The 14,904-nt window shown below is 42.4% G+C and overlaps 1 protein-coding gene across 1 annotated transcript in view; it reads right to left on the bottom strand.

The window, feature by feature from the left end:
• The window catches only part of EIF2AK3 (eukaryotic translation initiation factor 2 alpha kinase 3), an 82,354-nt gene that overhangs the window by 53,230 nt on the left and 14,220 nt on the right, over nucleotides 1–14,904 (bottom strand). The window contains exon 2 of the mRNA XM_003124925.4: nucleotides 13,392–13,521. Coding sequence (XP_003124973.2) covers nucleotides 13,392–13,521 — 130 coding nt within the window. The remainder of the gene's footprint in view (nucleotides 1–13,391; nucleotides 13,522–14,904) is intronic.

Below are 14,904 nucleotides of genomic sequence, written 5' to 3'. Positions count from 1 at the left end.
AACCCATACCACAGCTTCTGGGCATGCTGAATCCTTAACCTACTGAGCAAGCCCAGGGATGGAAACTGCATCTTCATGGATACTAGATGGGTTCTTACCCACTGAGCCACAATTGGAACTCCTATAAATATTTTATAAATATAAATACTTCCATGATTGGAGGTAACTGGCTTATAATACAAATGCCTCACTATGACAATCATTTGATTCATCAGTTTCATTGAAAGTCTCAGTAAAAGAGAATGTCAAAAAAACCTTTTTCATTTTGATTATGGAGGAATCTTTCCCACTTAAAATCCTATGATGGTTTCCCCCGGCTCAAGATGAAATTCAAAATGCTTCCCTTGTGTTACCAGAGCCCATGTCACCTGGCCCTGCCTCCCTCAGTAGGCTCACCTGTACTGCTCTCCCCCAACCCTCACCCTGGCTGCCATGCTCACCTTCTTCTAGTGTCCTGGACATGCCATGATACTTCCCACTGCAAGGCCTTGATAATGGCTGTTTCCCCTCCCAGAGCAGTCCTTCCTGGCCTCTCTACCTATTTCTTACAGATCTTTCTCCTCTTAGGATCTCAGCTGTAGTATTATTTCTTCTGAGAAGCTTGCTGTGACCTCTGAGCTTGGCAGGTCAGGCATCCTTGCTAATCTCTCTTGGTTCCACCCTGCTTAGTGGCAGTTACCACAGCTCAGTTATGATATTTACACTATAATCATTTCATATCTGTCTCCCCAGCTGCCTCTACCCAGTGCCATGTAAATGCCATGATGGCAAGGATCTCATCTGTCCTGGGCATGCTGTAATCTAGCACACAGCCCTGCAAGACCCCCTGCCCCCTTAATGCCAGTTCAGTGTGGGATGCACCAAGTTCAGGTACATTTGATGCTCCCTCTAGGGTCGCTTTTTTTTTTTTTTTAAGGATTTGGGGGACATTTTGTAAAATTATTTATTTATTTATTTATTTATTATTTTTGGCCACCCCAAGGCCTATGGAGTTCCAGGGTCAGAGATGACATCTGAGCCACAGCTGCAACCGCTGTGGCAACACCAGATCCTTAACCCACTGTGCTGACAGGGACCAAACCACATCCCAGCACTGCAGAGACACTGCCAATCCCACTGTGCTACAGTGGGAACTCCTAGAGTTGTTTACAAAGCAGTTAGGTGCCCACAATGTGCTAGGCACCTACATGATGTCTCTGAGTGATTATTCCTGATAAAGCACATTAAGAATTATAACTATTAGAACAGAAAATGCAAACACATTGGTAAGCACTGCAGTGTTTCAAAAGGCATGAAATACTGGAAAGAGGCCAAGAACTAAGTAAGAAGATCTAGGGTTGAGTCTTCACTTTACCTATTAGACAAATCTCAGAACCATTTTGAGCCCCAACTGCCTCATCTGAAAAATGGGGGTTAATAAGAATATTTATTTTATAAGGCTAAGTTAAGGAATAAATAAGAATGTATTTGATATCACTCTGCAAACTATAAAGTGCTAATCAAGCAATAGTTATATAGATGTAAGATCCAGCGCTGTTATTTTGAAACTAGAAGGTAATTCGTGCGTGCGTGCGTGCGTGCGTGGTGTGTGTGTGTGTAGTTGTTAAAGAAAAAAGTTAAGGAATTCCCTGGTGGCTCAGTGGGTTGAGGATCCAGCACTGTCACTGCTGTGGCTTGGGTCGCTGCTGTGGCACGGGTTTGATTACTGGCCCCAGAACTTCTGCATGCCATATAAAGTAAAAAAAAGATCTCCCACTGGAACACCCCCTCACACCGTGCACAAAAATAAAGCCAAAATGGCTTAAGGACTTAACTGTAAGACAAGACATCATTAAACTCCTAGAAGAGAACAGAGGCAAAACATTCTCTGATATCAACAAATGTTTTCTTAGGCCAGTCTCCCAAAGCAAAAGAAATAAAAGCAAAAATAAAACAAAGGGACCTAAACAAACTGACAAGCTTTTGCATAGCAGAGAAACCATTAAAAAAAAAAAAAAAAAAAAAAAGACAACTTACAGAATGGGAGAAAATAGTTTCAAACAATGCAACAGACAAGGGCTTAAGCTCTAAAGTATACAAACAACTTAGACAACTCTACAGCAAAAAAGCCAACAACCCAATGGAAAAATGGGCAAAAGACCTGAATAGACAGTTCTCCAAAGAAGATATACAGATAGCCAACAAGCACGTGAAAAAATGCTCAACATCACTGATTATTAGAGAACTGCGAATCCAAACTACCATGAGCTACCACCTCACACCAGTCAGAATGGCCATCATTAATAAGTCCACAAATAACAAATGCTGGAGAGGGTGTGGAGAAAAGGGAACTTTCCTGCACTGTAGGTGGGAATGCAAATTGGTACAACCACTATGGAGAACAGTATGGAGGTACCTTAGAAAACTATACATAGAACTACCATATGACCCAGCAATCCCACTCTTGGGCATATATCCAGACAAAACTTTCCTTGAAAAAGACACATGCACCCGCATGTTCACTGCAGTACAATTCACAATAACCAAGACATGGAAACAACCTCAATGTCCATCGACAGATGATTGGATTAGGAAGATGTGGTACATACACACAATGGAATACTACTCAGCATAAAAAAGAACAAAATAATCTCATACTAAGTGAAGTAAGTCAGAAAGAGAAAGTCAAATACCATATGATATTACTTATATCTGGAATCTAATATATGCACAAATGAACCTTTCCACAGAAAAGAAAATCATAGACATGGAGAACAGACTTGTGATTGCCAAGAGGAAGAGGGAGGGAGTGGGATGGATTGGGAATTTGGGGTTAATAGATGCAAGTTATTGCCTTTGGAATGGATAGGCAATGAGATACTGCTATACAGCCCTGGGAACTATGGCTAGTCACTTATGATGGGGCACGATAATATGAGAAAAAAGAATGTATACATGTATGTGTGACTGGGTCATCTTGCTGTACACTAGAAAATTGACAGAACACTGTAAACCAGCTATAATGTAAAAAATAAAAATCATTATAAATGGTAAAAAAAAAAAAAAAAAGATGTCCCAACACTGCTGTGTTGAAGAAACACTTTTGGGGGTTTGTTTTTCAATGAAAACATTAAAACTACCATGGTAGGTTGAGTAAAAGAAGCTTATTTACTGAGTGTAAAGGGCTCCTGGGACTCATACCTCAAGGATTAAGGAGGGGGCATCATGGCTAACAACCAGTGAGAGATTATGGGGTCTTTTAGTACACCTAGGTATTGGTCACAGAAGGCATCCTGTGTGACGTGCTTAAAAGGAAAAGGAAAGCAGAAGGAAGGGAGGGAGGAAAGGAGGGAGAAAATGTAGAAAAAAAAAATCCTGAAGTGATTTGGTGTTTATAATCATCAAAGACTGTGAATTACTAACTAAGAGTAGTGAGATACCAAGTAGGTAACAATTACTTCATTCTTTCTTTCCTTAACCTATAGTTAAGCTACAAAAAAAAACACCTCAAGGAAAACCACCAGATTAACTTTTTAGTACACTTTTTTGCATTCATGTTAAAAAATACAGATTTTAGCAACTACCTCTGCCTTCCCTTAATGTACATTCACTAAGTAGATAAAACAATGTGCACAAGAAGTCAATTTCCTATGAAAGAGTCAAGTCGATTTCTCACTTGGCAAAATGTGTGCTGGAATAATCGATTTGGTTCACAGCACTGCTTTCAGCCACGCGAAGGGATTAATAAAACAAAATTAAATCAAAGCACTGTTTCATTTCTGTAATTAAAAGAGAAGCAATTAACACAAGCAATTATTTAAATACTGACTTGCTCCATGGTTGACAGTGACTTTGCCAAAGACACTGCCATCTCAAATGGTGCTCATCTTAGGCTCAAATTGTACCAGTTTATGCATGAATGAAAAATTGCAAAATGACCAGACATCTTTCAATATAAGTTGGAGGACCTTTAAGAGATTATGGATCATCTTTTAATGAAGTAATACTCAAAAATGTCTATGAATAGGCCCTTTGGGAATAAATTAAGTAGTTATTAAAAGTGTACTCTTAGGGACATTCAGCTTTTGGAGTTCCTTCTGCGGCGCAAAGAGATCAGCGGCATCTCTGCATCATCAGGACACAGGTTTGATCCCTGGCCCAGCAGCGATCCAGTGTTGCCACAGGAACTCCATCTGCCACAGGGTGGCCAAAAGAAAAAAATAAAGAAAAGGGAGATACAGTTTTTGAAGGCATGAGCCCACTGTGTCCCCCTTGGCCTGGCAAAGCAACAAAACTACTCTTTTCTCCTTCGCCCCCTGCCCCAAAAAAGTGTACTGTTTTTGGAGTTCCCCTGTGGAACAGCAGATTAATGATCCAGCATTGTCACTGCAGTGGCTCTGGTCACTACTGCAGCGTGGGTTCAATTCCGCACCTGGGAACTTCTGCATGCCCCAGGCTAGGCCAAAAAACCCAACAGACCAAAAAAAAAAAAAAGAAGAGCGTACACTTTAAAAAGGACCCCCAACCCCTCCAACCTCTGAAGGCCCTTCTTAACAAACACAGTCTGATGCGGATGCGGAGGCTGGAAAGCTCCGGCCTCCTAGTTGTCTGTCTCTGCACCTGTCTGAAACAGAAAGGCCGTGTGTGTCCCTTGGGGAGGAGCATGCCTAAAATAAAACAAAACAAAACCCCAAACTCTAACTATAGACTTATGATAGAGATGTTTGTTCTTTTTAAGAGGAAAAAAAGAGAGAAAAGGACATTTTAACAGAAAAGTGAAACAAATAACAAATACAGTATTTCTAAAGGAAAGATATTGTCTAAGGACAGACTAGTTACATACACACAATTATACAATGCATTCCAAAATAGATTAGGAAGCTCTCTGTATTTCTGAGTGTGTTCCAAGACACAGAAAGGTAGATATAGTTCAAAGATATTACGTCTGCTTGGATCTGGTGGGTTGTGATCCAAATGCCAACCAGAGACGCCGACGTAAAAGCTATGCCAATACGTCACAACACAAAATTTTAAGACCATCAGGGAGGAAGGGCAGCCAGATCTCCTTGGGCTTTTTCAAGGTTGAACCTGCATATAAATTACCAGAGGAAAGCAAATCAGATTCCACCTCAGGTGATCCTTCTGAAAATTATAAAACAAAATGCTTAGCTACTATCAGGAAGTATTAGGCTTAGAATGTAGGGCACATTGTTAAACCTAACAGAGTAAACCTTTGGTTCATCATTTAGTCTAACACACACAGTTTTTGCTTGGCTTATATTAGCATTCTTTTGAGGAAGTTTATAAATACCTGGTCAAGAGGAAAGAGTGGCAAATCAGACATGTGTCCCAAGGCACCTCCTTCCTGCAGCACACAATTCATTCTAAACATAAGGTGAAACACTTGTTCTGGTTTTTTAAATTTTTTTATTTTTTTATATTTTTAGGGCCGCACCTGTGGCATATGGAGGTTCCCAAGCTAGGGGTCTAATCGGAGCTGTAGCTGCCAGCCTACACCACAGCCACAGCAACATGGGATCCAAGCCAAGTCTGCAACCTACCCCACAGCTCACAGCAACGCCACCAGATCCTTAACCCACTGAGCGAGGCCAGGGATCGAACCTGCATCCTCATGGATAATAGTCAGATTCGTTTCCGCTGAGCCATGAAAGGGAACTCGGCAACATTTGTTTTTAATGGAACTGTCAGTCCCTCTTATCCTCTGGGAACTTATTTTTTTCCTTGACAGAATCAAAACATGACTAAAGCAACAGAATAAACTATTTGATATGCCTTTTGGAGGGGAAAAGGTTCGGGGAATTGTCAGAGCAGGCTGAGAGGCAATGAGATAAGTACCTAATGGTCATGAATCTGTGCTACTTTTTTAAGGAATCCTTAAATGTAGGGGAAAAGGGAAGTTAAACTCCTCTAGTTCATTCATATAGCCTGAGTCCTGAAGTTAGGACAATCATTCAAAATGTGATCCAATCCCATAATTTTCTAGGAAAGGGAATTAGAGCTCTACTGAATGAAAGAATTTCACCAGGTCACATAGCCAGTTAACTGCAGGATCAAGGCCCAGGACTGGGAGTTCTCATTGTGGTGCAGTGGAAACAAATCTGACTAGTATCCATGAGGATGCAAGTTCGATCCCTGGTCGTGCTCAGTGGCTTAAGGATCCAGCATTGCCGTGAGCTATGCTGTAGGTCACAGACACGGCTTAGATCCTGAGTTGCTGTGGCTGTGGTGTAGGCCGGAGGCTGCAGCCCTAATTCGACCCCTAACCTGGGAACTTCCATATGTTGCAAGTGCAGCCCTAAGAAGCAAAAAAAGAAAAAAGAGAGCGACCAGGACTGAAGCCTCTCAATTCTAGGGCTTCCTCCAGAACACACAGCCTAGAAATTTCCTGTGCTGCTTTTACTTTATTACTGCAGCAAAAGTACATGTGATCCATAACCAATTCCTCTATCATTAATAACAAATATTTCTATAGAGCCTATCAAATCCTTTATCCTTCTGCTTCTTCCCATGAGATTAATAAGTCACTTTAATAATCGCTACACAGGAAATACATCTTCTCTGGCCTTCAAGGTTTAATTGGGTTCATCTTCATCCCACTCTTGGTGACAGTTCAGAGAAACTGACATTCTAACAGAGGGGTCTCCAAATGGAGACTTCCTGTCACCTGGGTGGCTCCTGTTACATCTTCCCCAGTTCCTTCTAACCACTATACCTAGCCTATGCCACCTGTCCCAGCAAACACTGAGCTTCAGATAGAGAAAATTAAGGAGCTTCCACTGTGGCACAATGGGATCAGCAGAGTCTTGGGAGCACGAGGATGCAGGTTCAACCTCTGGACCAGCACTGCCACAGCTGCGGCTTAGGTTGCAACTTCAGCTTGGACCTTATCCCTGGCCCAGGAACTCCAGATGCCAGAGGGTGGCCAGAAAAAAAAAAAAAAAAAAAGATAGAGAAGTTCTCATGGCTCAGTGGTAATGAATCCGACTAGTATCCATGAGGACATGGGTTCCGTCCCTGGTCTCGCTCAGTGGGTTAAGGATCCAGCATTGCCAGGAGCTGTGGTGTAGGTCATAGATGCAGCTCAGATCTGGCACTGCTGTGACTGTGGCTGTGATGTAGGCCTGCGGCTGCAGCTCCAATTCAACCCCTAGCCTAGGAACTTCCACATGCTGTGGGTGTGGCCCTAAAAAGACCAAAAAAAAAAAAAAAAAAAAAAAAGAGAGAGAGAGAATTAACTATTTCATAAAAAGGTAGGGACCATCATAAGATAGTCTACCAGACATATTTAGCTTTTTTAGGGCCACACCCACAGCACACGGAAGTCCCCAGGCTAGGGGTCACATTGGAGGTACAGCTGCTGGCCTACCTCACAGCATCACAGCCACAACACTGCGGGATCCGAGATGCATGTATGACCTACACAACAACTCATGGCAACACCAGAGTCTTAACCCACTGAGCAAGGCCAGGGATCAAACCCAAATCCTCATGGATACCAGTTGGATTCGTTTCCATTGTGCCACAACAGGAACTCCTAGCAGCTGTATTTTGAAGGGTCTCGTTACTCTATGCATACAATTCGGGGCATTTCAAATAGGAGTTTTTGTTCCTCTTTTGGTGGTGTTTTGTCCAGCTTCTGAACATGACTTTTAGACAATGAGTGACACATGCCTTGCTGCATAACGGATGCCTCGAGCTCACCATACAGTCCTCTCTCCTTGTTAATGTTTATAATACCACAAATACTTTTATAATATTTCTATTATATACTAGATCAAAGTTCTCAAATGTGGTCTCTGGACTCTCTTTGAGGTGCAGAGGATCAAATGGTTTTCATAATCATGCACTATTTGCCTTTCCCTGAGGTGATATTTGCATTGATGGTGTATAAGCAACAGTGACTACAACTGCTGGGGCCTTAGCCCTCATCAAGTGCCAACCTAGCAGTCCTGGGAGCCTCACTGTCAGACACTCACAGCAAAAAAAAGAAAAAAGAAAAAAAAAAAAAAAAAACCCTCACCCCAGAATGTTCTGACGAAAAAGAAAAGAAAAAAGAATGTTCTGATGAAACAATAAAAATTAATTTCATTAAATTGTGACCTGAAGAGTTCCTGTCATGGCTCAGCAGGTACGAATCTAACATCCATGAGGATGCAGGTTTGATCCCTCGTTGCCGTGAGCTGTGGTGTAGGTCATAAACAAAGCTCAGATGTGGCATTGCTGTGGCTCTGGTGTAGGCCTGAACTACAGCTCCGATTCGACCCCTAGCCTGGGAACTTCCATATGATGAGGGTGCAGCCCTAAAAAGACAAAAAAAACAAACCAAAAAAACCAAACGAACAAAAAAAAAAACTGTGACCTGAGTACCTATCTTTTTACTATTCTGCACAACTAATCAGGTGTACATCAAGCATTTCTGCCACAAACTGAAGCGTGTCTTGAGGAAAACTCTTGTGTGGCTGAGGTTTTGAGCTGAACTAGCTAGTGGCACTGCTCACGGAGCTTCATTAAATAGAAAAACTGAGAGAAAACCTATGGTTATGAGACTGGGCATTTGTCAGACATTTCTCAAAAAAAAAAAAAAAAAAAAAGCAAACCACCTACTTCAAGGAAAACAACCGACCCTGTTAGTGACAGTTTTCAAATGAAAATCAGAATTTTAGAAAAAGCTGTATCTACCCCTGTGAGCTTGACAGCTTCCTAGTATTTAAAGACTCTTCTGAGGAAATTAGTGATGACAGCCAAAAATTTGAGTTTAAAAAAATATTCCATAAGGAAATATGTCAACATTCAACATTAGGAACGTCTGTGTAACTCAGGGAATTAATATTTTCCAAAGGCTGTTAGAAAATAATGCATGAGTAAAAGGCAAGACAGACCAATGGATGTGAATGGAACAGAATATAACTGTTCACTGAAGTGGTTTCAGATTCCACGTGCAACTAACCTTTAAGAAACTTCCATTTGTTTTCTGGTGTAATATCAAAAAGAATGGCCACAATCATCCAAAAAGGCTACTAAAATACTCTCTTTTTCCAACCCCATATAGATTTTCTGCTTCATACAGCTCAACCAAAACAACAACGCAACAGATTGAATGCAGAAGTATAAGAGAATCAAGTTGTCTTCTATTAAACTAGAAATTAAAGAGACTTGCAAAAATATAAAACAATGCCACTTTTCTCATTATTTTTTGAGGAAATGCAGTTATTCTTCATAAAAATGTTCTTTATGCTACATACATTGGGTTCATTTCTTTAATGATTTCATAACTCTTTTTACAATTGTTTTAATTTTTAATATGGCTTAAGTCTAGATAGATGGAATCCACAGAGGAAAAAAGCTCTTTGGAGCCCTTCATAATTGTTAAGAATGTAAAGGGTTCTGGAGTTTCCATCGTGGTGCAGTGGAAACGAATCCAACTAGAAATCATAGGTTGTGGATTCAATCCCTGGCCTTGCTCAGTGGATGAAGGATCTGGCATTGCCGTGGCTATGGTGCAGGTCGCAAATGCAGCTCAGATCCCACGTTGCCGTGGCTGTAGCGTAGGCCGGCAGCTGTAGCTCCAATTCGACCCCTAGCCTGGGAACCTCCATACACTGCAAGTGCAGCCCTAAAAAACAAAACAAAACAACAACAACAAAAAGAATGTCCTGAGATCATAAAGTTTGAGACCCACTGTACAGGATGAACAGGAGGTACATACAAGACGGGGAAAGAGCTCCAGAGCAGGTGGAATGGAGTACAGGCAGGCAAGCCTGGTTCAATCCCAGCTCTATCATCTGCTCAGTCTGTGATTTCAAACAAATAACTCCTCTAAGTTTTGGTTTCTTCTTTCATAAAATGACACCAAGCATACCAACCTCAGGAGGATGGCTGTGAGGATTATACTGTGTAAAATGCATCACTTACTACAGCTTTGGGAACTTTGTTCTCATTAACCTATCTACACAGGGAGTTCCCACCGTGGCTCAGAGGTAACAAAACCCACTAGTATCCATGAGGATGCGGGTTCCATCCCTGGCCTCATTCAGTGGGTTGAGGATCCAGTGTCGCCAAGAGCTATGGTGTAGGTGGCAGACCTGGCGGTACTGTGGCTGTGGTGTAAGCCGGCAGCGGCAGCTCAGATCTAACCCCTAGCCTGTGAACTTCCATATGCTGTGGATGTTGCCCTAAAAAAAAAAAAAAGCCAAAAAAGCCCAAAACAAAAATAAAATATTTCCAAAGCAAACACACAGTCTCAAGAAATGGTCCCCGTGACTTGGGGCAGAAATAAAACCTAGTAGAAATCTGTGTGGGTATAAAGTAGAAAATGAAAATCTAGATAATACAAAGAGGTCTCAGGGTTCTTTTCCTGCAATGGAAGGTGGTCGGTGAACTTTTCATTTCTTATGTAAAGGTAATACAAACTTAAAATATGTTGATGATTCAACATTTCAAAGCATTCTACCCAAAGGATCAAGGATTGAAGGTGAGTGGGAAGAAGGACACTTAAAACAAGAGAGCCCTAGGAATTTCTGTTATGGCTCAGCGCTAATGAACCTGACTAGTATCCATGAGGATGCGGGTTTGATCCTTGGCCATGCTCAGTGGGTTAAAGGATCCGGCATTGCCATGAACTGTGGTACAGATTGCAGACATGGCTCGGATCCTTCGTTGCTGTGCCTGGGGTGTAGGCTGGCCACTACAGCTCTGATTTGACCCCTAGCCTGGGAATTTCCACATCCTATGGGTGCGGTCCTAAAAAGACAAAGAAAAACAAACAACAACAACAAAAAAACCCACAAGAGAGCCCCAGTAAACCACAGAAAATGGTAAGGATTGGGGATGAGGAGAAAACTGAACTGTAGTTCAAAAAAACAGCTAATATAGATAATGAAATATAAATATATAAATGAATACAGCTAATTAAAAAATAGCTAATTGCTATTGTAAGAAAATCTACGAGTTCAACTAGCTGTTTATAAATTAAGCACTCTCACCAGCACTCAGGTTATTATAACTATTTGTCATACCATGCAATGTATCTTTCTGTGAGTGTGCATGTTTTAGTTTGTAACAACACACATGCTTTGCACCACCACAACACACTGTACTATTACCTCAGATGGAAACAGCTTACAATCTTCTGATTTTGCCCATCACCTTTTATGTCTAGTTGAAAAATAAAGCAAAACATGCATACCCGAGCATAATCCCAGCAGAACACAAATAAATGAATTTTCAGTTTGAGTGGTAATCCATGACTATCCCACCCAATTCAAAAATTTTAATGTAATTTACAAAGTGCAATTTATATGAATAATTCACAATACAATAGAAGCTCACGATTCTCAACAGATGTTTTCAGTATATTGTCCAATAAACGGTGGGCACTCTGAAAGTCCAGTCAAAAAGAGCACATAGGGAGGTCCTGCTGTGGCACAGCAGAAATGAATCTGATTAGTATCCATGAGGATTCGGGTTTGATCCCTGGCCTTGCTCCGTGGGTTAAGGATCCAGCACTGCTGTGACCTGTGGTATAGGTCAAACTTGGCTCAGATCCTGCATTGCTGTGGGTATGGCTGTGGCTGGCAGCTGCAGCTCTGATTCCACCCCAAGCCTGGGAACTTCCATATGCCACGGGTGAAGTCCTAAAAAGCAAAAAAAAAAAAAAAAAAAAAAAAAATTGAGCACACAGTGAGTATGGCGGTTAGACAGTGTCATCACTCAAGAACCTGCCAGGGTCCTCCAGAAAAGAATCCAAGCTGGGAATTCTAGAGAGCGGATGGGTCACTGCTAGCAGTTTTCCCTTTAGAAAACTCCATCCTGGAGTTCCCAACAGAGCTCAGCAGTAACGAACCTGACTACTATCCATGAGGATGCAGGTTCAATCCCTGCCCTCACTCAGCGGGTTAAGGATCTGGCATTGCCGTGAGCTATGGTGTAGGTAGCAGATGCAGCTCTGATCCAGGGGTGCTGTGGCTATGGTGTAGGCCAGCAACTGAAGCTTCAATTTGACCCCTAGCCTGGGAACTTCCATATGCTATGGGTGTGACCATGAAAAAAAAAAAGGGAGAGAGAAAATTCTGTCGTCACTGATCAGGTCATCCTCAAGCCCCTCGAGTTAGGTATGTCTTCTTCAAACTTGAGCCCAACTAAGAAGCTTTTTGAAAGGGAAAGACTGATGATAAAAGGGAAAAGAGTACCCTGGGGAGTAGCCTACAGGGACAACCTGAGCAGGCAGGAGGCTGAGAGAATTCTGGAAAACAAGGGGATCTTCCAAGTCAGCAGTGACAGCCTCAAAGAGGGACTCACTTTAAATAATTTAAACAAGAGGGTCAAGCTCCAGAAAAGGAGAGATTTAATCTATCAGAATCTAGACTCAAAGTGAGGATAATAAACTTCCCTCATTTAACGTGCCCACCCTGCCCCTCATGAAGGTAGGCAGTGTCCTTACTTTACTGATGGAGACACTAGCACTCTGACGGCCTAAGTCACCTGCCCAGGTTTTGGAGACGTTTTGGAGTCAACGGCCAGAGTAGCCTTGGAAGCAAGGTCTGTTTTCTTTTTTTTTTTTTTTTTTTTTTTTGTTTTGGTCTTTTTATTTATTTATTTATTTATTTTTGCTATTTCTTGGGCCCTCCAGCGGCATATGGAGGTTCCCAGGCTAGGGGTCTAATCGGAGCTGTAGCCACCAGCCTACGCCAGAGTCACAGCAACGCGGGATCCCAGCCACGTCTGCAACCTACACCACAGCTCACGGCAACGCCGGATCGTTAACCCACTGAGCAAGGGCAGGGACCGAACCCGCAACCTCATGGTTCCTAGTCGGATTCGTTAACCACTGCGCCACGATGGGAACTCCAAGGTCTCTTTTTTCAGCAAATAATCCAATTTGTCTAAAATTGCACTCCAAGAAAATTTCAGATGAATTACAGTTCCAATGAGGAGGTACAGCTGAGGGAACATGCAGGGACTCGTTTATGGGCTTTTGCAGCATGGGTTTCTAACTATTAAAACACAGTGAAATCACGTATATTTGTTTTATTATTTCTAGGGACCTTGTAATAATGATAATAACAATAACAGGAAGAAGAAATGAAGATCATGTTACAGCTCAGATAATGAGTTATATTGATATAGTGGATAGTTATCTTCAACTACTCATTTCATACCCAAAATAATCCTAAGAGGTAGGTGACATTACCCACCTTATTTTACAGAAGGGGACCTAAGGAACAGAAAAGTTAAGTAAATGCCCCACAGGAACACAGCTTGTCAGAGACAGACAGGCCGGACACCTTAGGCAATCAGACCTTGAATCTCCGCTCTATAAGCAAATACATTAATAGCAGTGATAGCTCATTTTAAGTAAGTTTTCCAGTCAGTGTGTAATAGAAAATTCTTACCTCTGGTTTGCTAAGGCTGGATGACACCAAGGACCCGGATCCCACGTCCAAATCCCACTGCTTTTTACCATGATTCTCAGGATCCAAGGCAGCAATTCGGCCATCCAAAGTGCTGATAATCACTAGTGATCTGTAAAGTTAAACATTAACGGGACAGAGTTAAAAAGAGATCTAAGACCTGCACTTAAAAGAAAACCAGCCTCAGGAGTTCCCTGGTGGCTCAGAAGGTTAAGGACCCAGCACTGTCACTGCAGTGGCTTGGGTCACTGCTGTGGTGAGGGTTCGATCCCTGGTCCTGGAATTTCCACATGCCACACATACAGCAGAAAAGAAAAGAAAAAAAGAAAAAAGAAAAGAAAAAAACAGTCTATCCCCAGGCCTCCATCTGTGGGAAAGGGGGGCCCACTTCCTCAGGACATTGGTGGTCTGTCCACCACTACCTGTCTTTAGCCCTCCAGTGCAATTGCATGACACCCTTCATCTGTTTATGTCACTTATAAAAACCCCCAGACTCCGAGGTCACCCCTCATTCTCACACTCTAATCCCATTTGGAACTCAACATGCCTTGGTCTGTCCCCTCCTCTTACGTTTCCTCAATGGCTAAAGACTTTCCCCCAAAATAGCCTCCCTTGGACATTCATGTACCTTCTGGCACTAATAGAAACATGGCGGCACTGCTTCAGAAGCTATGAGAATTTGTGTCTCCAGAACCCTCATCAGGCCCCAGGGATGGTGTAGGGGTGGTCCTTGCACTGAGCTACCATTTCCAGATTATTTTCTCTCTTCTAAAAATCCTCAGATCAGACCATTCCATCCATCCATTACCCCTCTTAATAACTGTCTACTGATCCTTGGTTACCAGCCCCATTCCTTGAGGATCTGGGTTCCTGGTTCATTGTCACCATTAACATATTCTTTGGGTTTTCATTATCTGTCTACCTTGCCTCAGTCACTCCCATGGTCAGACCCTAAGCCCTGATCATTACCAATCACAACTTCCCTGTCCCACTGAAATTTCCAGCATCCCACCCTCAGCCACCAACCCTTCTTTTCCAGCTCCCTTCCTCTACTTCCCTGAGTCCACCAAACCCCTGACCCCACCAGGACTTATCAGCCATTGACCTACTACTGTTACCCTGAACTTCACAACCACTGTGCCTTCACTTCTCTCTCATCCATTTCAATTCCACAGTCCTTCATTTAAAGCACTTCCTGCTCACGCCCTCAACTCCCTACCCCCCTCTCTTACATGTCACACTGGACTAGCAGAACTCCAACCCTGGCTGAATTCACCTTTCTGCCTTTGCTCAATCTTGCATCCGTGCGGCTACAGAAAAACATAACCCCTGACTGGTCTCACCTGAATCCTGACCTGGAACATCACGAGGGCTACGAATGATGCCTCAAAAACTAACACGCTACCCTAGTCCATCCACTCCCCCAGCCCATCCTAGGTTAACTATTTTGTTTGGCCTTTTTCTTTTTCTTTTCTTTCTTTCTTTTTTTTTTTAA

This window comes from Sus scrofa, chromosome 3, assembly GCF_000003025.6.
Source record: "Sus scrofa isolate TJ Tabasco breed Duroc chromosome 3, Sscrofa11.1, whole genome shotgun sequence".
Taxonomy (NCBI): Eukaryota; Metazoa; Chordata; class Mammalia; order Artiodactyla; family Suidae; genus Sus; species Sus scrofa.
Note: the sequence above shows the minus strand (reverse complement) of the source record. Positions and strands in the feature narration are given on the sequence as shown.